This window comes from Molossus molossus, unplaced genomic scaffold (genome assembly GCF_014108415.1).
Source record: "Molossus molossus isolate mMolMol1 unplaced genomic scaffold, mMolMol1.p scaffold_m16_p_8, whole genome shotgun sequence".
Taxonomy (NCBI): domain Eukaryota; kingdom Metazoa; phylum Chordata; class Mammalia; order Chiroptera; family Molossidae; genus Molossus; species Molossus molossus.
Window position 1 is genome coordinate 79383111 of NW_023425402.1, and position 27942 is coordinate 79411052.

Genomic DNA, 27942 nt, shown 5'->3' on the forward strand with positions numbered 1-27942 from the left:
TCTTTGCAACCATCTTTCAAAAATGTTTATTTAATTATGAGACTTACAAAAATAATACCAAAAAGCACAGAATATAACGTAAATGCTGTGTGCTTACCACCCAGTTCTATTAAATTCTTACATTTTTTCCAGTATTGGTCAAATTTTTTAAAGAAACATTATAGAAATTATTGAAGCCCTATTTACTGGATCTTATTCCCTTCCCTTCCTCCACATTATCCTGAATTTTCTATATTTAATTCCTACATTTCTTTTATATTATTAATAAATATGTCTTTATAACTAGATATTATAAAGCATAGTTTTGAATATTTTCAAACTTTAGGGAAAAAAATTATTGTACATATTCTGCAAATTGCTTTTGCTCATTATTCTATTTTTGAGATTTAATTATAGGGATATTTATAGCTCCAAACAGTTTAATGTAAGTATATAAATTGTATATATTTGATACAGTCTTATTGGAAGACACTTAGTCTGTTAAAAATTTTTGCTATTATAACTAATAGCAATGAGCATCTGTTCATGTCTTCCTGTGCATACAGGCAAGGGTTTCTCTAAGTTTAAGGTGTAGAACTAGGTGTGGATTTGGTGGGTTGAAGCTTATGTACATCTTCAAAATTATTAGATATTGCCAAACTGTTCTCCAAAGCCGCCATACAAATTCACACTCCCACCAGCAATGGTTGAGATTTCCCCATTGTTTCTCACCTACCAATAGTGTTGTTAGATAATAACTCTCCCCCTTTTTAATTGAAGTATACGTTATGTTATATTATGATGATAAATTGCTTTTCTTTACTTTCCAGTAAATTTGAATACTTTTCATTGATTTATTGGCCATTTATATTACCTCTTTGTGAATTTTATTTTTATTACCTTTGTCCAATGTATTGAGTTAGTGTCTATTTGTATTGGTTTGTAAGTGACAAAATCGTTTATTCTTGACTTATGGAATTCTAATGTTAAATGATGGTTTTACCCTCTTCCTAGACAATGCAATTTAAACTCCTGACGTGTACACAATTGGGCAGTATTTTTCAATTCCACATACATTATACATTCTGTTAAACATTCTATTATATTTTAGGGTCAACATTTATTTTGCTTTACCCCTCATATTTACCATTTGTTTTTTAATTCCATTCTGCATATTTTACCTTTCATCTAGATTCATTTTCTTTTTGCCTGAATAACATCCTTTTCTATTCCTGCAAATTTGACAGTCAATTTTCACCAGCCAGTGCAAGTTAGGTCCAGGACCCTACTTTAACTTTCCCTAAGGACCTTATCAATAATCCTAGTGGTGGTCTGTGTGACCTTTCCCTAATTTTTCAATGTCACTCGTAAACAATGGATCCAGAAGTGTCCATTGTGTTTGAAAAAGAATTAGACCACAGCCTGGCCTATGTGGTTCAGTGGCTTGAGCTTTGTCCCAAGGACTGAGAGGTCCCAGTTCAATTCCCATTGGGGCACATGCCTGGGTCGTGGGCTTCATCCCCAGTGGGAGGCGTGCAGGAGGCAGCCAACTGATGTTTCTCTCTCTCCCTACCTCTCTCTCTAAAAACAAACAAACAAACAAACAAACAGAATCAATAAAAACGTATTAGAAAGAAGAAGAAGAAGAATTAGAGCACACCTGACTTTGTTTCTGTTTCACGAGCATGGTGTGGTAGCATCCAGTTATCTGAAGGCCAAGGGCAGGGCAGCCACCAGCCCACAGCCACTAACCCCAAGGCCCGCTCATGAGCAGCCAGTGACCCGGAGCTGGAAAGGCTTCACCTCTTTGAATAAGCAAGACAAAGGTCCTCTGAGGAGTGGGAAAACCCGAATAAGGAAGGAATTGATTGCATGGTAGAGGTCTTTGTCTCTCTGTTCTGTCCTTTTGTGCCTCTCGCGGGGAGTTTTCTTGTTTCCATCACCCCTGCTATGTCCTGTATTTGCTTAGCCCAGGTTGACAGCACATTTCTTTTCTTTCTTTCCTTCGTGCTACTGAAAGAGTTGCACATTTTGAACAGAAACATATTCAACACTAAGCAGAAAAAATAAAATAAACAAAAGAGATACAAGTAGCTGGAAAATAACCAATTTCTCCAGCTACAAGTTTGGGAACCTAAGAAAGCCAAATGCTACCCGGTACGTGACTGGGGCGGGACTGGGGCTGCCTTCCTCCCAGCAGCTCAGACTGCCTGTGTCCGTTGGTCACATTCCAACCTGAAAGTCAGCATAGGGTGGCTTCCCAATCCTCTTCGCTACCAGGCTCTCAAGAGAAGAGATTGGGCTAAGAACACAATCACTCTGGGTCAAGTGTATTCGCAAGCAGTTTGCCACTTTCCGGTGTTGCTGGTGCTCTGCCCTGGGACCGTGGACAACAGATGTGTGTGCCTACGTGGACCAGTTCAACCTCAGAAAGGAGAAAGGACTTCTCGTCCGTCCTCATGCGGAGGCAGAGACCCAGAGCTGCACGGATCACGCGCCTTCTCTTGCTCTTCTGCTCCTTCTTCAGACACGAGGCGAAGGCCCTCTGAGTCCTGCTGGGACACTGGCATCTGCAGGCAGCAGCTGGGGAATGACTGACAACGACAGGGACAGGAAAACTGTAAGAGCAGATGGATGTGGAAATAATGAGCAGAAATTCCTGGAGGTTCAGATGACTCCCTATACTGTAGGCCTCCCTGAATTATATAGGCCGTCACCTTTATTCATAATGATTCTGGATCTTCAAGAAAGAGTTAAAACTGTGGTTCTCACCAGCGATAAGTTGGCTCTCCAAGAGACATTTGACAATGGCTGAAGAAATTTAAAAAAAAAATGTTAAGTTAATGTTAGAGAGCGAGAGAGACATCGATGTGAGAGAGAATCATCAATCGGCTGCCTCCCACACACCCTCGACTCAGGACTGAGCCTGCACCTGGGGCCTGCGCCTCCACTGGGAACTGAACTGGCCACCTTTCGGTGCATAGGATGATGCTCAACCCACTGAGCCACACCGGCCAGAGCATGGAGAAATGTTTGATTGTCACACCTGAAGAGTTGCTACTGGCATCTATGGGGAGAAGCCAGGGATGCTCTTACACACCACACAACACAAGGACTTAGCCGGTGAACGGCCAGCAGGGCGAAGGCTGAGATGCCCCGTGTGAAGACCTTGGAAAACAAATACACTTCGATGTTTTCAAAGCCTGCTCTTTAGAAATGACTATATAGTTGAACGTTTTACAGTATAAAAGAGTAAGCTTTAATATTCATGCATATAGAAATGTCAGGGTACATTTAAATAATATGTCTCTTTATAATGAAAAAGAAAGCACCTTTTATCCTCTAAATTCTCTGAACTTTTATGCATATTTGTTGGATCCAGGAAATAGGTCTAGAAATTTTAGAGGAACTTAGAAAAGACAAACTGTGTACATCAGGCTTCTGTAAAGGATTTTATATAGTGTAACCAATTTATTGAGAAGTCACCAGTTTTGAGGCTAAACATGAAATATTTGTACTTTTCCAATACATGTTCCCTCGAATGGTTTGAAAACGCTTTCCTTACCGGCAGTTGGTCCAGATTCATTAAGTGTAGTTAGGTGTTTGGTTAGTAAACAGTCTTACACTGGAATATGATCTAGTCTTCTCTCAGCCTCAGGGTAAACCTTCTCTCCCCTCTCTTCGCATTGCTTGGAAAATCAATCTCTCTCTCTTTCTCCTTCTCTCTTTCCCTCTGCCTCTCTGTCTCCGTGTGTGTGTGTGTGTGTGTGTGTGTGTTGGAGAGATACAACAAAAAAATCTAATCTGATTGTTTCCCCCTCTCTCTGCTAGGTACCAGCTTCTCTTGGTGGAATATGGGGTGAGGATTGAGTGGGAAGGACAAAACCAAATAACTCCACATTTAACTGGATGAGATTGACAGACGCTCAGGGTCCCCTAGACCCTGGTGGACCTTCGCTGATGGCCTTGTGGAAAAAGGGGAAAATTTCCTCGTCCCTCCTCTGGTTCTTCGGGCTGGTTGAATAATCAAATTGACATGAAACAGATAGACAAGAGAAAAGTCAAATTTAATTTTGTGCCCACAGGAACCCCACATACACGAGGGAGTCGAAGACTCTGCAGAGGTGACAGGTTGAGACAGAAAGGGAAATTAGTATGTGTGAGGTAAGGCACCTTGGGCTTCAGTGGGGCATTTCAGGGTGACGAGAGGAGAGGATGTTCAGTGATCAGCAGTTTGTCCTGCCATGCACATAAGTCAAAAAAGGTTATTTCGGATAATCTTTTAGTATGGGTAAAATCCCTAGTTCAAATTCTTCTAGGTAGTTAAGGGGTAGGGGGTAGAAGTTTCTCTTGAGCCTGCAGGGACTCATTGCCTCTAGCTCAAAATAACCCACATAACACAGAGGAACATGTTGGAGTGACTTGTTCTGAACCGTGTTGCCTCACACTGCGCTCTCTGATGTTCGCGTCTAGACTCTACCTGGGTGGTCCTGGGAAGACGGCAGCCCATAATCTCCTCTGGCCTCGTGGCCAGCTCTCTGGCTGCTGGACTTGAAGAGGAGACTTGTTCCGAGTCCTGCTGAGGACTGGGGAGCAATGCCTCACCAAACGCTCCGCATTTCCTGTCGTTCTGCTCTGTAGCAGGATGTGGGGGTACCAGCGAGGCAGAGGTGCCTCAGAGACAGTAACTGCCCCTTCCTTTGTGCAGCTCCCCTAACTTCCTGAGGGACTCCGCTGCCCTGCCCTGCCCCCCTCTCTTTCCAGTCTCCTGCGAATGTTGGCTCACTCGCTGGTTCTCTCTCTCCTAACTTCATCACCCCACATGGGGCTCAAGGAAATGCCTGCATGTTTTCCTACACCACTTGAAAGGGCGGGAAATACACAGTGGCAGTCACTCTGTCCTTAACATTTCTCAAAACAACCTGGCCATCAGAGTTCCTGATGGGACTGTCAAGGCCAGGTCCTCGTTGCTCTGATGAGGGTAGGGCAGGGCAGGGTAGAAGACAGAGGCAGACACACGTCTAAGCCTTCCTTCCAACTTCTCTTCCCTCCCGACTCCCCTGGAAGCAGGGGTGGAGTGGGGGGAGTCCTTGCTCTACATGCTTACATTTCCCCCTACTATTTTCTATCTACCAGGTGGAAAGTTTCCTAATAAAAAATAAATAAATAAATCGAAATCTCTAGGGAGTGGGGCCCGACTATCAGAAATGTTTTAAAGCCCCTTGGGTGGTGTTGAAGCATAAGAGAACCGGGTCCACTGGTCTAGAAACATTGTGGCCTAGTAGGCTGGGAGGGAAAGAACCTCGTACACATCCCGCCACAAAACGTGGAGACCCAGGCACAGAGAGGCTCAGAAACTTGCTTTAGGTTACACAGCGAGTCATGGTCAGTGTTCGGATTTCATGTTCTGCTGCAGTGTGTTTGTGATGTTCGGGAAGCAGAGCTGAGTGCTTCATTTGTCCGCTCCTACTCCTCCCTCTCCTTCCTGTGTCCTGCCCACCTCCAAGGGCACCTCGAGCAGGTTGTGTTACAAGTGCCCCGGAACTGTGTCAGGCAAGGACTGTGGAATACACCCTGCCTTTGGACACTTGTGATTCCCACCGCGTGCCCCCCTCTGCGGCCAGGCCAGTCCTGCAGGGTGAACCAAGGCTGCACTGACTTCAGCACCCACCCACTGCCTGAGAAGGAGCTACAAAGGGGAAGAACAGAGGTGCAGACGGCTGTTTTACTAATCTTTGAGGAGGTTGAGAACATTCACCATCATAAGTGGCCAGGAAGAAGGAAGGACAGAACAATATCTCCCTGGCTAACCCATTATTTGGGGGCTAGCACAACATGCCTGGTTAGTTCCTTCACCCTTCGAGACTCAGCTGAGGCAAACATCTTCAATGTTCCCTGATCTCCTCAGCTGTCGGAGGTAGGAGACCTCCCTCACTGCTGACATGCGCTCTGGGCTCATCTCTAGTGCAGCATTTATCATATTGCACTGCTCACAAAGCACCTGTCTGTCCCTCTTCTTCCCACACCATGAACTCCCTGGGTAAACAGGAACATGCCCTTCACTTGTATCCTTAACATCGAACGTAGACCCTGGCACAGAGAAGATTCAGTAAGCATTTCTGAATGAATATCAACATTTTATCATTATAAACAATGACAAAAGATATTAAATTAAGGGGGTAGTAGCTTAAAATTTTATAAATCAGAAAAATGAGTCAGAGTTTAGATGAAGGTTAGATGACTCAAGCTGGAAAGTCATTGACTATTTTTAGCTTTTTTTTTTAACAGCTGGGAGCCAAGCCTAACCTGGTGTTTAATTTCCAGGGCAGAGGGGACCAGAACAACTGAATAGACTCTAAAACTGATTTAATCCCTGGTTCTAATTTGTCACTTGGTGCATTCATGGTCACTATCACTGAAAGCCATTTAAAAAGCCCTATGCTTGCTGTTCTATAGAGCAATTTCAATGTCAATGATTACAAATCAGGGCTATCTTGAACATCACACACACAAAAAGTCACTGATGTATTTTTATATATGCCAGGAAATCATGAGTGTTCCTTCTCTCAAGCAAAAATGCAAGCCCTGGCAGGTGTTGCTTAGTGTTTAGAGCACCAGTCCATGCACAAAAGTGTCATGGGTTCAGTTCTGGTCAAGGACATGTAGCTGGGTTGCAGGTTTGATCCCAGCCCAGTGGGTGTGTGTGGGAGGCAACCAATAGATGTGTCTCTCTCACATCGATGTTTCTCTCTCTCTATCTCTCTCTCCTCCTCCCTCCCTCCTTTCCACTATCTCTAAAAAATAATAATAGAAAAAATATCCTCGAGTGAGGATGAACAAAACAAAACAGCAACGACAACAACAACAACTTAAGAGTCCATTAAAGTTTATTAAGTCTCTCTCTATATATATGTTTGTTTGTTTTCTTGCATTCTTATCTTCAGATAGAGTGGGCGGGAGAGGGGGGAAGAGATAGAGAGAGACCATCGAGTGGTTACCACCCACACGACCCCATCCGGGGCTGGGGACAAACTGCAACCGAGGTGCATGCCCTTAGTGCCCAAGTGTCCACAGGCCGACACTCTACCTGTTGAGCCAACAGGCCAAGACTTTTAAGTCTATATTTTGACAATAACTTGGGCATGGATAAAAGAGAACCTACTGTTAGTTCATTGTTTATTCAGTAAATCATTTTTTTGAGCTATGAATTTGCAGAAGGCTCTTTGTTAGGAAATATGGGGGGCTCAGTATTGAACTGTTACTTGCCCTGAAAGACTTTACCATCTATGAAAGAAAGAAAGAAAGAAAGAAAGAAAGAAAGAAAGAAAGAAAGAAAGAAAGAAAGAAAGAAAGAAAGAAAGATCTGGCCGGTTTAGCTCAGTGGTTGGAGCATTGGCCTGCGGACCAGAGAGTCCCGGGTTCGGTTCCCGCTAGGCCCTATTGGCTAGGGGCACGTACCCACCCCCCCAAGAAAAGGAAGAATCTAAAAGAGAAAGGCAAACCAAAACCAAATATAAATAAATACTACATTTCATTTTATAGATGAAGACCATGTAGATGTGAAGAGAAACGGGAGCTCTGTAACAGCCAAAGACCTGAGCAGACGAGACGCAAGAGGGTAATTCTTAGTTCCGGCCATGCTTTCTGGTCACTTTGCCAGGCCAGCCTTGGAACAGAACTGTACGTCTCTGGCCTTTTCTTGAAATTGCGTCTGCTTCATGAACCTACAGACATGGCCTGTGGGTTTTTGGATTAGAAGATATATACACAGTTGATTTGTTATTTGCAAGTTCCACATTTGTGGTGTTACCTCCTCACTAAAATTTATGGATGACACCAAAAGCAACACAGCACTTCCATGGTCATTGCCAGACATGGGCAGAGCCCTGGAGAATCTGGGCTGACAGATGCTACCTTCCCAGGGGAGGTCAAGCAAGGCTAAGCTCTGCCCTCTTTCAGCTCTCCGGCCGTACACAGTGCCCTTTTTACAGACTACAAAGAAACCATTTCTGTGGGGGTTTTTGGTGTGTGTGTGTGGGGGGGGGGCTATTTAAAATGGCCCCCAGCACAGTGCTGAAGTGCTTTCCAGTATCCTGGGGACAAAACACATACGTTTAAAAACCCTAATAAATGTCATGCAGTATGAGTTATGATGCCATTGGCCCTGAGCTCAATGTTAATTAATTAAACAACAATATATGTTAAGTAAGGTATCTTGAAATAGAAACATACATAGAACAAAGTTGTATATTGGTCAATTGATAAAAATGTTGGGTCCAGTGGGTAACAAACCACACACTATTTCCACCAGGAGTAGTAATCGGTCAGTGCTGTAAATCCTCCCTCCTTCCTCTCGCCCTTGGTATTTGCCCTGGTACAACCCAGTTCAGGGCCTACTTGAGCTCCGTCAGGCATTTATTTGGCCTGAAAACGCGCTCTGAGCCAGGAGGGGGCGCCCTCTTCCCAATGCCCAGAGTGGCCGGCAGGTGGCGCTCAACGACGGGTTTTTCCCCAGCGTAGTCTAGGCCAGGTGGACTGGAAGGGGCGGAGGTAACAGAAGCGGCCAGTGGTGGCTTCTCGAGGCTCCTCTCCCCCTGCACGCAGAACCCGCGACACGCGTGCAGAGAGAAGGCGCCAGCAGCTGGGCCAGCTGCGTTCTGACTCGGGCACCGGGTCGGAATCTCTGCGAGCGCGCCCCAGCCACGCTCAGCCCGAAGTCGGCCACCATGGAGGCGCAGGCACAAGGTGAGTGGTCGCCGATCGTCCTGGGGGTTCGCCGATCGTCCTGGGGGGTCAGCTCCCCCGCGCGCATAAAGGCGCTTTTCCTGCACCACCTAACTTCTCGGACCGAGCAGACCGGTGCCATCCTCACAGATCCCCAACTCTGCCCCTACCCGCGCCTGCGGGATAATCCCTGCTCCCTAAACTCAGGGTTTGCTGTGGGGCTGGGGACCGGCGAAGACTCTAAGTGGAGAGGTTCCTCGTAGGAAATACGCCCACAGAATGCTCTCGCCCCTTTCCCCAGCTAGGCATGCCCGCTTCCTGAACCTCGCGAGTACCCCAAGGACCTGTTGTACCGGGTCAGAACCCTGCTTTCTTTCTCTTTCCCTCGGGGTGTGGGGAGGGAGCGTGACTTCCCTCGCCCTGAGCTGTGGGCTCGCGTCCTGCATGCAGCTCCCAAATTGGGGGCTGAGCGCGGGGCGCGCGAGGTGGTGGCTTCGCCGAGACCGAGTCCCCTGGATAGACGAGAGGCTGACCGCACGGGACCCGCCTTCCCAGGCGAGGAGAGCGTTGCCCGCCGGCTCATCTGCAGCAGACCGACACCTGTGTCCCGGTTTTCCGCGGTCAGGGAGCACCCTCAGCCTCCCCGGGCACGCGGGGCCCCCGGCCGAGGTCTGGTCGCCCAGCTCCCCACTCCCGGGGCTTCACGAAGGGCATCCTTTTATCTGGGGTCACATTCGCACCAGGGTTTGGGAAGCCTGATGGAATCGTGCAAGATCGGGACTAAACGGACTGTGGAAAGGAGCAGAGGTGGGAGGAGGTGCAGCACGAGACTGGGGAGAAGCAAGCCGATTCTGGGGTCTATCTTGGGAGCAACGCCAGGAAGGGGTGGGTTGAGCTGAGCGTTCTTCATCCTTTAAAACAACCATTGCACCTTTCTTCTGTAGTGTAGGGAATTCTGTGATGGCTTTTAAGGTAACTGAAGGAGGAGGTTCGTGACCCTATGCGCTCGCCCTCTAGGGGCAGAAGCGTGCTGAGAGCGGTTTGGCGGTGCGGGGCCTGGACCCATCCAACAGGTTTTGTGCCAGGATTACAATGGTCTGAACAGCGCGAACCGTCCTGTTTGTTCCATCAGCCCAGGTCCTGTCCATAAAACTGCCCATTAGTTAAATAAGAAAGGAGAATTGAACCCCCCTGAGGTTGGTCAAATTCAAAAGGGGAGGTCGGCTAGGAGGCCTTCGCTCCTAAATTGAAGCAAGTGGGAACAACACTGGAATTTACCAACCTGAATTGCAAATTAGAATTATTTGGAGAATTTTAAATACTGGCTCTGGCTAATCCCAGACCAATCCAACTGGCATCTCCTGGGGCCTGGGCATGGGGTATATTTGAAAGCTTTCCAGGTCATTCTATTACTGAGTAAGTTGGAGAAAAACTCCCGAAGACATCTGAAACTGCAGGTTGAAACCACGGGGTCATTGGTTTGCTTTACTGGAGAGATTTACTTAGCAAACATTCTCCTGCTTTTCTTTGCCAAGCACTGTGCTAGGAGAAGCAAACACAGATTTGATTTCTGCTCCCTGAAGTTAACAGTAGAGGAAGAGACAGACATTAATTTGAGAGTTATTTGATAAATGCGAGATTGCAGCCGCGCAAGGAGGGCCGCGCAGTGCAGGGAGAGCCTGGAAAAGCTTAGGCCTGGTAGTTGATAACCGAAATAGTGACGCGTGTTTCCTGTGCCCACTTCTGTTCTCTGTGCTTTACGTGTGTTGACTTATTTCTTCTTCACAATAGTCTCATGAGGTAGGTAGTGTTCTCATTCCCATTGCACAGAGGAAATAGGCACAGGATGTAAATAAATTCTTTGTAAATCAAGTAGGTAATGAGCAGCAGAGTTGATGCTTGAGTGCCTCATTAGGGCTCAAAGCCTACCGCTGGAGGGGACAGGTAGAACCCAAGTCTGCACTGCTGTCCCCTGCCCTCTGCCCCTCTGCCCCTCTGCCCCTTCCCCTCATGGATGGGTGGAGCCTGAGTGGATTAAAAAGGCAAATGAAATATTCCTACAGAGACTTGGATTAGGGTGATGGCCAGTCACAAGGAGGAAAGTGAACAGATTTAAAAAAACATTTAGGAAGAAAATCAAAATAACTTTGATTCAATATGAAGAAGGGTGATGTCAAAGCTGACCTCACCTTTATGCTTTTACAACCAAAAGCATAAAGTTTTTGCCTCTTAAGTTTTTGAGTTTTTCATTTTAAGGCCTTTCTTTTGTCACTTAAATTGTTTTAAGATTAAAACTATTCAAAACGTTTATAATATATTAAAGAGAAAATCTTTCCCCTTGCCATATTTTTCTGGCTAAATGAAATTGACTGTTAAATTGTAAGAGAGTCCTTTGTGTAGGATTGTGTCATCAGCACAATTTATTTTAGAATTATCCAGAGTGGGGATGACTTATCTTTCTTCCTCCTGATTTAGAGAGAGCAAAGATGAGTGAGGTTATGTAGACAGCTGCAGAAGCGATACCCCCTATACTTTCCAGGAGACCAACCAGGTGCTCTGGACATTATTTGCACAAATAGTTCAATAAACACACCAGTCAGTCCTAGTACTTTTCCATAAGTGAAATTCGGCAAACATGTCTTTTGACTTTGTAAAAGAAAAGATTACTTTCAGGAAAACAAGGACACTTTCTGGGAAGTTGGTAGAACCAAAACGTTTAAAGTGGGATTATGAGCAAAGCGATTCAGGGAGGAGGGGCTGGAGAACAGTGTGGGATGGGAGTGCCCCCGATGCCAGCCTTCCTGGTACTAGAGAATGTGGCCTGGACATAATGATCTATGAGAGGAAATTTGGTTATGAATGTACCATTTTCCTGAAACATATGGCAGTCCTTCAAAATGAAACATTGCTGATACTTTTTTAACTACCTGATACTAGTTCATTTTTCTAGGAAAAACTTTGCTTCTGTCTTTCCCAATGTCTTTAATGTTAAAATAAAAATTTTCTTTCCACTTAACCATTGTATATATTCAGATTAATAGCTGTACTAGTGTCCTGTGACTGCTGTAACACATTACTACAAATTTGGCGGCTTAAAACATCAGGAATTTATTCTCTCACAGTTCTGGAGCTAGAAGTCCAAACTCACTATCACTGGACCGAAATCAGGGTATCAGCTGGGCTTTGCTTCCTCTGGGAAAAATTAGTTTCTTGCCTCCTGCAGCTTCTGGTGGCTGTTGGCTGCATTCATGGGCTGCATCACTCCGCGGCCCCGCTGCCTTCTCTGCTGTTTCAGATTTCCCTCTGCCTCCAGGTTCTGAGAACATTTGTGAAGTCATTTAGAGCCCACGTGGATAATCCAAGATCCTCTTTCCATCTCAAGATCCTTAACTTAATCACATGTTCAGAGACCCCTTTCTTACATAAGATGGCATTTACAGGTTCCAGAGTTTAGGACCTGATATGCTTAGGGGCTGTTATTCAACCTACTACAGTAACTATTTTTTATATTTAGACATTCTAGTCAGAGGGTTCTCAGAAGTCCATGAATGACATACAGTAATACATGTCAGATTAATGCTGCCTGATTGCAAATTCCATTAAAGTGAAAATGTCACCCGTACCTTATACAATACTTTGCTCACAGAACATTTATTTACCCTCATCTTGTTCTAGGCAGAACTTACGGCAGCTTACACAGATACATGAAACACAGCAAGATAATGTAAATTAGAAATAGAAGAAATAAAGTGAACAAGGATAGGAACAGAAAATAAAGCAAGGAATGAAGCTCTAGCAAAATAAATACAATTGTATCCTTTTTAATAAATATTTTGTGGAAAACAAATTATTGCTCTGTGAACAATTTTGTTTTAAAACAATAAAATAATCCCTCCTTCCCCCTGCCAAACAACAACAGGCCAAATCTCTTACATTGTAGGAATCAGATTACTCAAAGAAAAAAATCCTTTTGCAAATTTCAGTCAATGTAATTATAAACCTCATGCAGTGGGAGCTAGGTGTTAAACATTTTGATTTATGATTTTTTAAAGTATTATTAAGAACATTTTTACTGTCTTCAGAGCTGCTCCTATTGTTTTATTTTCCCTCTAAAAAGAGGTTTTAAAGTAGGTAGTGACGTACACATAAGATGAAGTCAGTTGCCTGGCTGGTGTGACTCAGTGGACTGAGCACCGTCCCATGTACTGAGAGGTGCTGGTTCGATTCTCAGTGAGGGCACATGCCTTGGTTGCAGGCTTGATTCCCCATAGAGCATGTGCAGGAGGCAGCCAATCGATGCGTCTCTCTCACATTGATGTTTCTATCTGTCTTCCTCCCTTCCTCTCTCTAAAAAAATCCACAAATACGTGTGTGTTTTTTTAAAGATGAAGCCAATCATTTGCAACACATCATATGTTATTGTTGCAATTAAAATTCTTATAAAATCTAAGCGTACAAATGACAGATATTATCGTATATGTGAATCTATTTCGGATTGCCTTCTCTAATATACACCCTGTCTTCTTGATCCTCTTGGTGGGCAGAATCTGCAAAGTTGCTTTATAAAACTTATAAGCAACAGGGTTCATTTTTGTGGCCTGTGATAAGATTTGGGACTTAGTGAGTGAGAGTAAATAATAAATGAGTACTTCTGCAAGTACTGACTTGTCAAATAACTATATCAACAACTATTTATTGATTGCTGTAGTAATAGCATATTGTAACAAGCACTTAATATTGAGAGGCAGAAGGGGACAAGGGTCAAGATTCCAGAATCAGGGTAAACTGCCTGGATTTTAATCCTGACGGTGTCACCATTACTATGACCCTCAACAAGTTAGTTCATTTCTCGGGGCCTTGATTTTTCCATTTGTAATGTGAAGAATTACACCTAGGTCATAGTATTGTACTGAGGATTTAACAAGTGAATACAAGCAGTGGTCTTAAAACAGTGCCAGGCATGTGGTAAGTACTATATAAATGTTTGCTTGTTGTTCTTACTAGCATATGCCAAGAACTTTACATACATTATCTATTGAATCCTTATGTCAACATCATGGGATAGATAGTGTTATTTTTAACTCATTTGTAGACAGGGATATGGAAGGTCAGAAACATTAACTGAGGAAGGCAGGATTCAACTGCAGGTCTATCTGGGTCCAGAGCATGACCTTCCTACTCTCCTACACCGTCTCTCAGTGTGCACAGGGCAACACATACCCATACCAATGGGAAACAAAGATGAATTTGACATGGCCATCTCTTCCCAGGGAGGGTAGCATAGAAGAGTCATCCCTGCGGGAGAAACTAAGGACAAGAGATATTTCTAATGATATTTTCCCAAGAAATACTATAAACCACTTTCTAGTTTCCCTTATAGCATCTTTAGTAAAGTCTGCAATGCATATCCAAAGTTTTTGTGCAAATAAAGTTGTGATGTGGGACAGCTCGAAAGAAAAGTGGTGACTGGAGCGCTGCTGTGTACTTTACAAACAAAGAAATGGGTCTTCAGTTTGTCCCCATCTCCCTTAAGCAAATATCGAGCAAATACTCAGACCATCGTGTGGGCTGTGCAAATAACCCTGTGCTCTGGGAGCTCTGTTTTCTCGCTGTCCTGGTGCAGAGGTTCAACAGGGCGGAGGAGGCAGGAGCAGGAGAGAGCTACCGTCCACTGCTGTGGGGAGTGGTTTGCCTGGGAGCTGGTTTGCAGGCATTTGAAAACCTTGAGTTGACAACACCTGTTCAAATTATTTTAACTGGACAGATGAAAGTCTCACTTGTAGAAATAGAAGCTACAAGTATTTGGTGGCATTTTCTTCTGTAATACACACGTGGCCTGCTCTGATTAGCTACGTTATTGACATTTATGAGAAAATATGTCCATATTCTTGTGTGGCTTAAAACATTATTCGGCATATTGCACATAGTTATTGAACTAAACCTGGAAAACCCTTATTTCCTTCCCTCAATGTGCTATCTCCCCCAAGTTCTCACCGATAGCCTGCTAGGGTTTGAAATATTGATGAAGATGAATCCATTCATCTCGGTATTTCACTGACCTTTCAGTGGAGAGGACCTTCAGCTTCGTTGAGAATCTAGGGCACAGGAAATCTTTTACAGATAGAGCAGATTATGTGGGTATTCCTTCAGTTTCATAGAACTCAACTTGGATTCTGTAATGTGATATTTGAGTTAGCATTAGCCTTAAACTCATAAAGTAGCATAAGCTTATTTAAAAAAAAAATGTTCTTCCTTTTATTAAGTTTTTTAGAGAGAGAGGAAGGGAGAGAGAGAGAGAGATGGAAAGATCCATGAGAGAGAACATTGACTGGCCGCCTCCTGCACGCCCCCCACTGGGGGTCGGGCCCACAACCTGGGCATGTGTCCTGACCGGGAATTGAACCAGCAACCTCTTGGTGCAAGGGTCAATGTTCAACCACTGAGCCACACAGGCCGGACACTTTTTTATTTTTTTTTTATTGATGTTAGAGAGAGAGGAAGGGAGAGGGAGAGAGAGAGAAACACTAATGAGAGAGAACATCGATTGGCTGCTTCCTTTATGCCCCCCACTGGTGTCCAGGCCCACAACCTGGGCATGTATACTGACCGGAAACCAAACCAGCAACCTCTTGATGCATGGATCGACGCTCAACCCCTGAGCCACACCGACTGGGCATCATAAGCTTACTTTTAAGTAAACTTCTAAGAACTTACAGTGTAATTTAAATAGCATATTCTTCTTGTAAAATCTAACCTTAATGTAAATATATATACTCATTTTGATCATCAATCGTGTGTTTAGGTCCTAAGTAAATACTGTCGTTGTGCTGTGAAACTATCTCTGACATCCTAGCAGATTTCACACATCTGCCACTCATATATCAGTGTTTTGAGATATGACATATATTCATCAACACGTTGGTGAAGTGCTGTCTTGACCAGACTTGGTGGCTGGCCCACTGTTGGACATTTTCTCTGACTCCCCATTTTCAAACCCACTTTCTACTTTCCCATGTTTGCTCAGGCGGTTTTGTCCCTTGCAAATGCTGTTTCCCCTCATTTCAACTTGTCAGATCCCACGAATGAGCTCCTGATTTTCCCACTGGACGTAATCCTTCTCTCCTCTCAAGTCTCACGGCATTATGAATCTGTTCTGTGTCCTTACTAAGTAGCATCATCATTTAGAGCTGGGAGGGACATAATAGGCGATCGCATGCGGACTCTTCGTTTTGCAGGTGGAAGCGCTCCCAGACGTCAGGGCCCTGCTGGGCTGGGTTCTTAGCAGGGAGCTTGGTTTTCTGCTCGCAGCCTGTGCTCCTTCTTCACACCTTTAAGTTACACTTTTAAGTTCATCCTGCAAATTTTACTCTATTTATAAAATTACCAAATGTAAATACTTTTACTGGAATTTGGACTAGTATGCCATTTAAATATTAGGATACCTCAGATATACAAATTTAGCTGATACCCTCAGTTTCATATTTAAGTACTTCAGTTTCCTAATTGACTAACCTTTCCAAGTACTTAAATCTAAAAATTAAATATATAAACATAGTTAATATAAAATTCTCTTAACTGTTGTAGTATTACTTGCAAATGGAATAGGATTTCCACTTAAAAATCACATTTAATTCAATTACCAAAGTAAACATTTAAAATTGTGATTATAAGCCTGATATTCTCTCAATAGACCAAATTTTCTCAAACATAATATAAAATACCAACGAGTCAGATGCCTTCCCACAAATATACTAGTTCTATAGCTTCCATTTTTATTAATTTCTCCATTCAATTCTTCATTCAATAATGATCTGGAATATCTATGGGCCGGGCGCTGTTCTAGGTTCCAGCAAAGCACAAGTGACCACAATAAAAACGTCTGCCCTCAGGAAGTTCATAGTCTAGGGAAGAGGCAAATAGTAAATAACATAGGTCAATAAATGGCATAGTATACTCGATGTTGGTAAGTGCTAAGGAGAACAATACATTGATGAAGAGGGGTTGTGCAAGGGGGGTGCGTGGAGTGGCTGTAGAAGACTCTGCAGCACTCTCCAGTTGACACCACACGCAGACGTCATCAGTTAACAGCTCACATTCCAGCAGAGAGGCGAGGCGTCCCAGCACACCCGAGGCTGCACCAGTACCAGAGATTTGGCTTGGGACTAGATGACCCCTCTTGACCCTGGTGAATACTTTGAATCTAGAATTGCCATGTCCATCACGCCATGACTTCTAAAGGGAGACGGTAACCCCCACATCACTTGATTGGATTTTGTGTTTCTTTGGCTCTTACAAAATGTAAGCATACTTTCCACCCAACTGTAAAGACCTTTGAGGAAACCCTGAATTCCTTCATATTCTTCAGACCACTCAGTCTTGACAGACACAGCTGACTGAATCCCAGGCATCCCTCATGGTTTAGTCCTGCAGCTTTTGCACAACTTCCCCCGTTGTTTTTCTGATCAATTTTAACTCTTGAAGAGACAGTGAAATTCACAGGAAAAACGCTATGCCTTAGCTCTGTCTGTTTCTCGATGGTCACTGTGTAGTGTACAGCACAATGGGTTACCCACGTGCACCCTCAGTAGATGTTGTCTAAGGTGGGACAGTGCAGCCACCCAGGCTCCTGATCACGGGCAGCTGCTCAGAGACTGCATCCCTCAAGTGTGAATAAAAGTTACAAAAGACCCCACGTGTCTCCAAGCCCTTTGAAAACTCAGAATCACTGAAGGAATACCAGTTTTCCTTAGTATTAGTAGTTGAATGTTTATTTTTAAAATCGCTTAAAACATTGCACAAGCAGATCATTCTTTTTCCTTTTCTATGCAGGATTTACGATAATGTGAGTTGCACTACTGTTTTGTTTTTACAATGTTGTTGATTTTATTGTACCTAGTTTCTATTTAACACACAAGTTTTTTTTCACAAGATAGCTTCAAGGTAGCAGAATGATCTTTCATTTCTTTCTTTTTACTCTGTGGTACCAGCTCACTTTTTCCCCTATTCCTTCAATTTACTTACTCCATACCAGTGATTTTTTTTGGACCGAAATGCTGAGAAGACAGTTCTTCCTAAAGTGAGTTTTCTCTTTCGTGCATGATAACACTGTTTGAGCATTCTGAGAAAAATCGGGAGATGGTTTGAAGAGGGCTGTGTTGCTTTGGTGAACAGCATCTTGTGGACAATTGGGTTAAGGGAGGATGTTTGAAAGCCACTTCAAGAAGGAAAGTCACTTTGTCCCTGGAGTCTGAGCTCACCTGCATCTGCCCTGGGACAGACCTCTGACGCCATCCTGCCCCCATGTGCTCATCACCTTGAGCCCATAGCTCTGATGTTGCTGTTCCTCAGTTTACACTCCGTCGTGCAGGTAACTGTCATACTCAGAGTCTTTGGGAATCATCACGTGTCTTGGTTTTCCTCTGTCTTTGAAAACAACTGCTGCACAAGCCCTACTTTATTTTTATGTAATCATTAGTTCATCATATATCATGTAAACCAGTTCAGCTTTATGGAGAGAAGATGGAAGGGAGGGAAGGAAGGAAAAGAAAGACAGGCTTACTATTACATTTTCAAAGATAGATTTATTGAAAGTGAGTATGTTCGCAGAATTATGAACATCCTGCTATGGTTAATTAGACAGAGTTGGTGCCAATCATGGTTTATAACGTTTTTTAATTGAGCAAACTTTTACTTTAACCTTGAAAATCCCGAAATTACTGAATTACTGACACATTAGAGTTTGCAAATTAAATGTGGTACATACATTTTAAGTATATAAATGTATATATATATATGTGTGTGTGTGTGTGTGTGTGTGTGTGTGTGTGTGTTCATACGTATATATTCAGCTCTGTCTTGATCAGAGAACCTAACGGAAAGTGTTAATTACTACTCCATTACCTCGTTCTGGAGAATTCAACTCACAACTGCAAACATGAAGTGGGACCATTTAACATCAATAGAAAACACTGTTTCCCGGTCCTTCAATGACACATTCAGGTATCAAGACCATTTCTATTTCTCAGAGTTCTTTTAAATGAAGAAACAGAATGACACCAACTTCCTTCCCTGAGGCCCGCAGAACCCCAGCCCAGGGACCTGCTGTTGCCAGAGCCCTTGATATTTGATGAGAGCTTTTCAACACATCGGACTGGGGGTGTTCGCGGCTCTCTGGTGGTGTGAAGGGGGCTGGCGTCTCTCTTGTGCAGATTAGGAGACTGGAACCAGAAGAGGGGAAATGATGGTCTAAAGTAATCTTAGACATTGGGTTCAAGACTGCAATCTGCTTTTCTCTTTAAGGTCTAGAAAGGTGAAGAATCTGACGGCAGTGAACCAAGCAGTGAATATGATGTCATAATTAATTTATTTATACCCTGTAGTAATTCATTTGTAGCAATTAATTAGCAAACCTGATAATATGTGATCTATATAATTAGCACAAGGAACAATGTCAAGACCAAAATTCAGGAAGACTAAGAGGTCAGAATATAATAAGATACCACATCAGGAGGACTTAGGGATAACCCAGAGAATAAAATAGTACCTGTTCATGGTACAACAAAGAACTAAGGTAGCTGGGGGGTTCGGCAGTACTGCCGAGGGAAACTAGCTATTTTACCTGATTGTGTACATGCTGTCTGTTTTCCAGAGAATAAAGAGAGAGAGAGAAAACCAAATGGAGACTTAAACAGCGTCATGGGATTTAAATATCAGATATGAACAGCTAAAAACTTGGGTGTTTCATACTAGCACTGAGGACAGACCTAGATAGGAGCATGTGATATTTTATGATAATTTTATTTACTGACAAACATTTGGTGAACTCTTTTGTGTGGAGGTCATGTATAGATTCTGGGGATACAATGATAAACTAGAACAGGTGCTAAAGTGTGTCAGCACAGGTAACTGAGCATCCAGGCCTTCTCAGTGTATCTAGGATGGTGTGAGCTGTAAGTCTTTGGGTATTTTCTCTCTTCTCTCAGGTTGTCAAAGGCCAGAATTTTCCAGGTTAACTGGCATGAGTCAGTATTGGGTGTTACACTGACTCTAGGGTCTAAGGAATCTTTTGGACATTAGGGAGATTTGTTGGTAGTTGAGTTTCACTTGGAAAGTTGGTTTTGGATCACTTCTGTCCTGGTGGCTTCTGTCCAAATCACCCCTTTGGGACAGTCCTTGTGGACTGGACTGCCCTGGGACAATTCTGGCTTTAGAAAGGCATGATGATGCTCCTTTGCAGCTATACTTTATAGACACCAGGTAAGCATAATGCCCAAGGGCCCTGGGAAGGGAGGTAAGCATAGATGCTAAGTCACTGCTGGGTGCCTTTATTAAGCCAATATTTGTCGAAGTGTGTTAGTTGGCGGGCATTGTAAAAACCAATGTACACAGCACTATGCCTTCTCTAAGGCAAGCGTACAAACATCAGAAGCACATCGAGTGCAGGGGAAGTATGTAGACCCGAACAGCTGCACAGGGTTGTCACTTCTGACCACGTATAAGTACCAGCCACCTTTTTCAGGAATCGTGAGCTGAGGTCATGGCAAAGTGTTGTAAGAGGTATACTTTTGGAGAGAGTGAGGTAAAGAGAAGTGGCTTCCTCTGTCATAGTCAGGAGACGATTGTTGAGGGGGTGGTTTTTGAGAGTTGGTTGAAAGTAGAAAGGGAGGGAACCTGCCATCTGGATGTGTGATGACATTTCAGGCCTTGGGTACAGCGTCTTACAGTACACTCACTTCTGGAGTACATTAAGAGAAGAGAACATCACATTACTTTGCCTGAGAACAGCGGAGGAAGTCAGGATGCTAAGAGCACTGGCTTTGCTGTCAGACGTCATCATCCCTACTCGGGACCCGGGACAGCTGCTAAGTAGGCATTGCCATACAGGGTCGCAGTTAATCTTCTCCCAAACACAGCTATGCAGTAGGGGACAGTGTCACCGTTTCACAGATGAGTAAAAGGAGGCCTAGATTTAAGTAGCTTGTACACTGAGTACTCACAAATCACTTTGTGCGTTGTATGTGTGCTTTCATGCTACATGTGAACACACACACACTGTGGAGATTAGGCATGCAGGGAATGCTTCCAGTACTGTGTTAAGTAAGAGTTGTGAAAGTGGGCATCCCTGTATTATTCCTGTTCTTAAGGGAAATGCTTTTAGTTTTTGCCCATTGAGTATGATGTTGGCTGTAGTTTGTCATAAATGGCCTTTATTATGTTGCGATAAGATCCTTCTGTTCCCACTTTGCTGAGAGTTTTTATCAAAAATGGATGCTGTATTTTTGTCAAATGCTTTTTCAACATCTATTGATATGATCATATAATTTTTATTTTTCATTTTGTTTGTGTGGTGTATCACATTTATCAATTTACGAATATTATACCAGCCTTGCATCCCTGGGACAAATCCCACTTGATTGTAGTTTTTAAAAATATATTGCTGGATTCGATTTGCTAAGATTTTAGCTTCTGTACAGCAAAAGAAACAAGCATCAAAATGGAAAAGGAACCCACTATATGGGAAAGTATAATTGCCAATGATACATCAGATAAGAGGTTAATTTCCAAAATATGTAGAGTATGCATACAACTCAACAAAAGCAAGAGAAAGAACCCAATTAAAAAATGGGCAGAGGACCTAAATAGACAACTCTCCAAACAGGCCAAGAGAACATATGAAAAAATGCTCAACATCACTAATCATCAGAGAGATGAAAATTAAAATAACTATGAGGTATCACCTAACGCCTGCCAGAATGGCTGCCATCAACAAATCATCAAACAACAAGTGTTGGCGAGGGTGTGGAGAAAAGGGGACTCTAGTGCACTGCTGGTGGGAATGCAGACTGGTGCAGCCTCTATGGAAAACACTGTGGTATTACCTCAAAAAATTAAAAATTGAACTGCCATTTGGCCCAGTGATCCCACTTCTAGGAATATATCCTAAGAAGCCTGAAACACCAATCAGAAAGAATGTATATACCCCTATGTTCATAGCAGCACTATTTACATTGCTAAGATCTAGAAACAGCCCAGGTGTCCATCAATAGATGAGTGATTTCCAATAAAATCAGTCCTGATATAATAAATAGGAATGAACAAAAAAGGGAATGAAAAGAGCCCAGCTGGTATGGCTCAGTGGACTGAGCATCGTCACATGGACTGAGAGGTCCTGGTTTGATTCCTGGTCTGGGCACATGCCCGGGTTACAGGCTCGATCTCCAGTAGGAAACTTGGCAAGAGGCAGCCGATCAATGTTTCTCTCTGACATTGATGTTTCTATCTCTCTCTAAAAAAAAAATCAATAAAAAACATATTAAAAAAAAAAAAAAAGAGGAATGAAAAGCATACTTGGAAAGCAGCACTAAAGGTGCATGTAGACCCCTGGAGCATCCACAGGTCCAGGTGGCCAACACGGGCCAGAACTGGACAGGAGAACCACTTAGAGCGGTGAGCTTGGAGCCAGGCTTTGTAGTTAGAAATGACAGGGTAGAAACATTTGAAAGAAACAGGTAGATGAAGAGGGCCTAGTGAAGGGCCTTGATCAGAAGCACATCTTGATGTCACTGATTTTTCTCTATATGACTTCACTAGAAGATCATTAAAAAAATTTTTTTTCTTTATTGATTTTAGAGAGAAAGAGGAAGGGAGAGGAAGAGAGAGACAGAAACATCAATGAGAGAGAACATTGACTGGTTGCCTCCTGCATGCCCCCCCCCGCCCCCCACCCCCCGCTCCCCGCCCCCCGCCCCGGGATCAGGCCCACAACCTGGGCGTGTGTCCTGACCAGGACTTGAACTGGTGACCTCTTGGTGCATGGGTTGACACTCAACCACTGAGCCACACTGGCTGGACCCACTGGAAGGTCTTAAGGGAAGTACTTTTAATAAAAACCAGGAATAAAGCATCACTGGATTATATGAGAATAAAATTGCAAAACATTTATAAAATCTGTGGAAGATGTTTACAGAACAATAAGACAAGGACCAAGCTTTAACCATCTTTTTTCTTGCAAAGCCAATCTCTAGCAATTTGGTTGACACTCAAATGTTGGTTACATGTAAATAAATGTTGATAGTAATTGGGAAGATGTAATATAAGGGCTACATAAAGATTCTTGATATGGAAAAGACACACTGAAAGGAAACTTTATCTAAAACCAAAAGTACTAAATTATTGTTATCTCAGTAAAGTGAGTTTTGTGGGGAGAAAGGGAAAGCATGATTCAGGGTTCAACTGCAGAGGAAAGAATCTACCTGCTTTCTTTCTTTCTTTCTTTCTTTCTTTCTTTCTTTCTTTCTTTCTTTCTTTCTTTCTTTCTTTCTTTCTTTCTTTCTTTCTTATTTTGTTAATTCTCATCCCAAGATATTTTTCCATTGACTTTTATGGAAAGGGAGGGAAGGAGAGAGAGAGAGAGAGAAAGAAACATGGATGTGAGAGAGAGACATCGATTGATTACCTTCTGTAGGACCCTGACTAGGGCTGGGGATCAAACCTGCAACCAAGGTATGTGCCCTTGACCAGAATCAAGCCCGCAACCCTTTGGTCCTGAGCCAATGCTCTAGCCACTGAGAAAACCAGCCAAGACTACCGACCTATGTTAAACAGGAAGGAAATATAGAGCCATGTTATATGGACACAAAATCATTGTATAGATGAAATAGTAGACTCCAGACTAAGATTTCAGGAACAACTCTTACAGCTACTCCCAAGGACTGGAGCCCCAGCTGCTGCTGCCATGGCTACTACTAAGAGGCATTTGGGATCAAGAGGCCACACCATCGATACCTGTCTTGTCACCAAGCTGCTGCTGCTGCCGTTGGCTGCAGAACTGTGCTACCCCTGCTCCTGTGTGCAGCAGCTAAATGAATGGGTCACACCATGAAGCTGGGGGCAACATAAGGACAACCTCCACAGAAAACGATGCCTTCAAGTCTGTGCTTGGCTGCAGAACAGCAGAGATGGCTGAAGTGCAGCCTCCAGCTCTGCTCTCTCAAATCTCCTGCCGGGGCTTCTGACTGACCAAACCGGTCCCATGGGCCTCTGGCTGGGAGCAGGCCGGCTCTGGGCTTGGCAGCCAGGCAGGCGTATCCACAGAGGGGATTCAAGCTCTTGCCTTGCAGGGCCAAAGAGAGAGGCAATGCAGGAATAACATTCTGGAAGGAAGAAATAGTTGGCATTTTGTTTGTATAAGATAGTATACATTAGATTTTTGTCTGAGCATTGGGATTAAGCATTTATTTTCAGAAGGTTTTAATACAATATTTGTGAAGGGAAGGTAACAGCTTAGACAACTGGAAAGAGCGGTAGAGCCTGTAAGGTAACAAGAAAAAACAAAAAGGAATGAATGAAACTCTACCACGCCAGCGAAATAGTAAAGCAAAATAAAGGAGGAAACAGCAAAGTAACCTGAATTGTAAGTATAACATGGAAAGTCTAGTGTACCATTGTTACATTAAAATATAAAAGGAGTAAATACCCCCATGGCAAAGGAGAGACTGCTGGCATAAAAATAAACACACAGATGAGAGTTGCTGTAAGAAATATTTTTAATCAATATTTTTTAAAGTCTGAAGGAAGACAGAGGTAGGCAAAAATACTCAAGGCAAAGAGCAAACCAAATAAAACATGAGGAAGAATAAATTAGTAAGAAAGCATGAAACAATAGAAAGAGGCACGATTTATGAAGACATAAAATTCCGTGCCCAATTGTCATGTCAGCTAGAAATCCGTGATTGAAAGCTATCACAACCGCAGGGAGAACTGTTTAATAATTCAGTTTTATACTGGCATATTCAATGAGTAAATATTAGATAATAGGTAAAGACAGAAGGACCTTGAACGATCCAATTAAATTAAATTAATAGGATGTATTATAAAACTTTATGTAGAACTTCATGTTCTTTCCCTAACTTCCTTGTTGCCATGAAGCACTTAGAAAAATTAGGGAACTACTTGGTCCAAAGAATACCTTAAACCACCCAGAAGAGCTTTTATAGACCACGTTCTTTAGTTCTTCTGCAACAATATTATAAATAAATGTTAAAATATAATTGAAAATGTCTAACAACTTGGAAATTAAGAAACATGCTTGGGTCAAAGGTAAAATCAAAATGAAATTCTGAAATATCTAGAAAATAAAGAGAAATCCCTCCAAAATTTGAGACATAGAGTAGCTACAAATAATAAAAGTTAATACTGAGAAACTAGAAAAGAAAAAAGGTACACTAAAAGAAAGAATTTTAAAAGATGAAAGCAGAAATTAATAAAATTAGAAACAGCAACAACAAAAGTAGCAGAAAGAATAAATTCAAAAATTATTTTTTGCCTTCCAAATACTTGTCTTATAAAATTTATTTTTAAAATAATTACAAATATGTTTTTTCTGCTTATGCTGTGCTCAAACTTTTTTTGTGACTAATATTTGCATTTTACTTTTTAAATTAATTAATTATTTTTTTACATCTTTATTGTTGAACGTATTACAGATGTTCCTCCCTTTTCCCCCCCATTTCCCCACGATACAAATTCTTTGTGAACGTATTTCCAGAAAAAAAAGAGAGCAAAGTCAGAATGAAAAAGGAGATAAAACTAAAATATTGAAGAAATTTTAGAAGCTGGAGAATATCATGTATAACTTTGTGGAAAATAAATTGCAAATGTAAAGCAGGGATCTGTGTACTTATTCTATAAAGGACCATACAGTAATTATTTCAGGCTTGGCTAGTCAAACAGTCTCTGTCACACTCTGTCACTGTAGCACAAAGGACCCACAGACACCATAAACACAAATGGCATGCCTATGAGCCAACAAAACTATATTTACAAAAATAGATGGGGCCAGATTTGGCCTGTAGGCCAGGTTTTCTGACCCCTGAACCAGAGAAAGCATAACAAAATATAAACTACCAATATTGATCTAAAGAGAATATAAAACTTCAATAGATCAATTAATAACTCCATTTAAAGTCCCAACAAAGGTATCTTTGGAATTGGATAAAATGCATTTAAAGTACCTACAGAAGAATAAATGTGTGAGACCAGACAAGGCATTGTGATAGAGACCACCGGGTGGGGGCAGGAGTTGCCTTCTGGACTGTTAACATACACCACGAATTCACTCTCATCACAACAGCAGGCGTGGACACCACAGATAAGTACCACAATATGGAGTCCAGAACGGATCCTGAATATTCTGAAATTGAATATAGGCAATTCAATGAGAAATATGCTTTATTTAGTCACAAGTGCTAGTACATTTAACTAACTGAAAAAAAGAAAGTTTGATTGTTATTTTGTGCCTTACAAAATGAATTTTATATAGATTGCAGCCTTTGTAATAATAAACAAATGCAAATATTTAAAAAATGAGATGACTATGTAATGTACTAACTGGGGGATAGTTTGGCCAAGAGGGGAAACACAGAAGGTACAAAGGAAACACAACAGACATTTTATTCAATATAAAATTCAAAAATATTTGCATGGCAAAATATATAATCAAATTCACTAGACAAACAATAGATGGGAGAATGAACTTCACATATAGCAGTTAATGGATTCATATCAATAAAATATGAAAAAATCTAATAGTTTGGTGTACCAAGAAAAATATGCAAACATGTTGAATGGACAGTTTACAGAAGTGCAGGTCCTATTGGCCAGCAGCCTATGAAAAGATGCTTAAATCAATTACTTTAGAACAAGGCAGATTTTTTTTGGGGGGGTGGTATGTGCCCCTAACAGGAACCGAATTCGGGACTCTCTGGTCCACATGCCGAAGCTCCAACTGCTGAGCCAAACTAGCCAGGGCTAGAACAAGGCAGATTTAAGAAACAATATGATACTGTGTTCTATGCCCTGGACAGGCAAAAAAGTAAAAGTATGAAAACTGCAATTGCTGAGAAGGAAGGAGAAAGAGAAAACATTTATGTGTTGCTGGTGGAGGTGTGAATTATTCTAGTCTTTTTGGAAAATAGTTGGGCAACACCTATTAAAATCGAAATTCTCTTTGAATTTTTTTGGAACTAAAACTACCTTATTCAATGATACATACATAGTTATTCATTGCAACACTAATTATAGTAGGTAACTATCCACCCAGAAAAAAGTAAAATAAATGTCCATCTAAAGGACAGTTTGAATACATGCAGTATTTACTTACCATGAATGACTTACAACTGTACCATTTGACACATAGTTCATATTAATTCTGAAGTAAGAGTTGCAAGATACAGAGGATTTTATAAATATGCCACTTTTTGTCAAACAGTGGCAAAAAAGGGTATGTGTATATATAATCATGCGTGTAAATGTACACACACATTGCCAAAATAATAAGCAGTCTTGTGTTTTCTTAAATCCAGAACTTGTGAAATACACTTTATTTTCATACCTTCTCGTGTACCAAGGTTTTTTATGATGTTAAAGAACAAAGGATTTTAGCTAGGGGTTAGAGGAAGGAGTAAGGGAAACACTACACATTTAGGACTAATAATTGGAGATCTTGTTTTGGAGGTTTCTGTTGAGAAGGTGTCCAGGTTTTACAGCATCACCTATTGAATAAGACATCCCACAGTTAGCCAAGCATGTTGTACATTTCACCAAGGCCTTCATAGCTGGTTAGGTTTTGGAACAACTTACCATAGCTGAGAAAACCAGTGACCCCAGTGGAAAATTGACCTCTCTCCTCTATTAAAATAGCTGCATCATTGACTTGTTACCCAGGTGGAAAGACACATCTATATTCCTCACTGGATCTGTCTTCATGTTGATTCTTCCTCCCACAGCTGTGCTCTGAGTCTAGCTAAAAGTGGCTTCATTCCACATATATATAAAATAATGACTATACCTGAAACAAACATTCATGAAACATTGCCTGCCCTTACTATGTGCATTTCTAATCATTTCTAGTCTACTTTATTTTATTTCATTTAGAAAATGCTGTTCAGAGCCCATTAAGTTGGCTTAATGACCCATTCAATGGGGTAGTGATCTGCAGTTTGAAAAACTGCATCAGAGGACTCCTATCAAAACTGCATGCATGGCATTCCATGGTCAGAAGATTTCCACTGGGCTGGCAAGACAGGTGCTCAGAGGTCAAATCCAGACCTAGGCATGTTTTGTTTCATTTAGTCCTTGCCAACAAGGCCAGTTTATATGGAAAACATCCTGACAGCAGGTTCCCTGAAGTAGTTTTAATCTTAGACAACGCACTGTGATACTGTTAGAGAATTAGCTTGC

The 27942-nt window shown here is 42.2% G+C and overlaps 1 protein-coding gene across 4 annotated transcripts in view; it reads left to right on the plus strand.

Moving 5' to 3' along the window:
• The first annotated feature begins 8556 nt into the window (after positions 1 to 8556).
• The window catches only part of TPD52L1 (TPD52 like 1), a 72805-nt gene continuing 53419 nt past the window's right edge, over positions 8557 to 27942 (plus strand). For all 4 annotated transcript variants that reach the window (XM_036248644.1, XM_036248641.1, XM_036248643.1 and 1 more), the window contains exon 1: positions 8557 to 8724. In XM_036248644.1, coding sequence (XP_036104537.1) covers positions 8706 to 8724 — 19 coding nt within the window. In that variant the 5' untranslated portion in view covers positions 8557 to 8705. The remainder of the gene's footprint in view (positions 8725 to 27942) is intronic.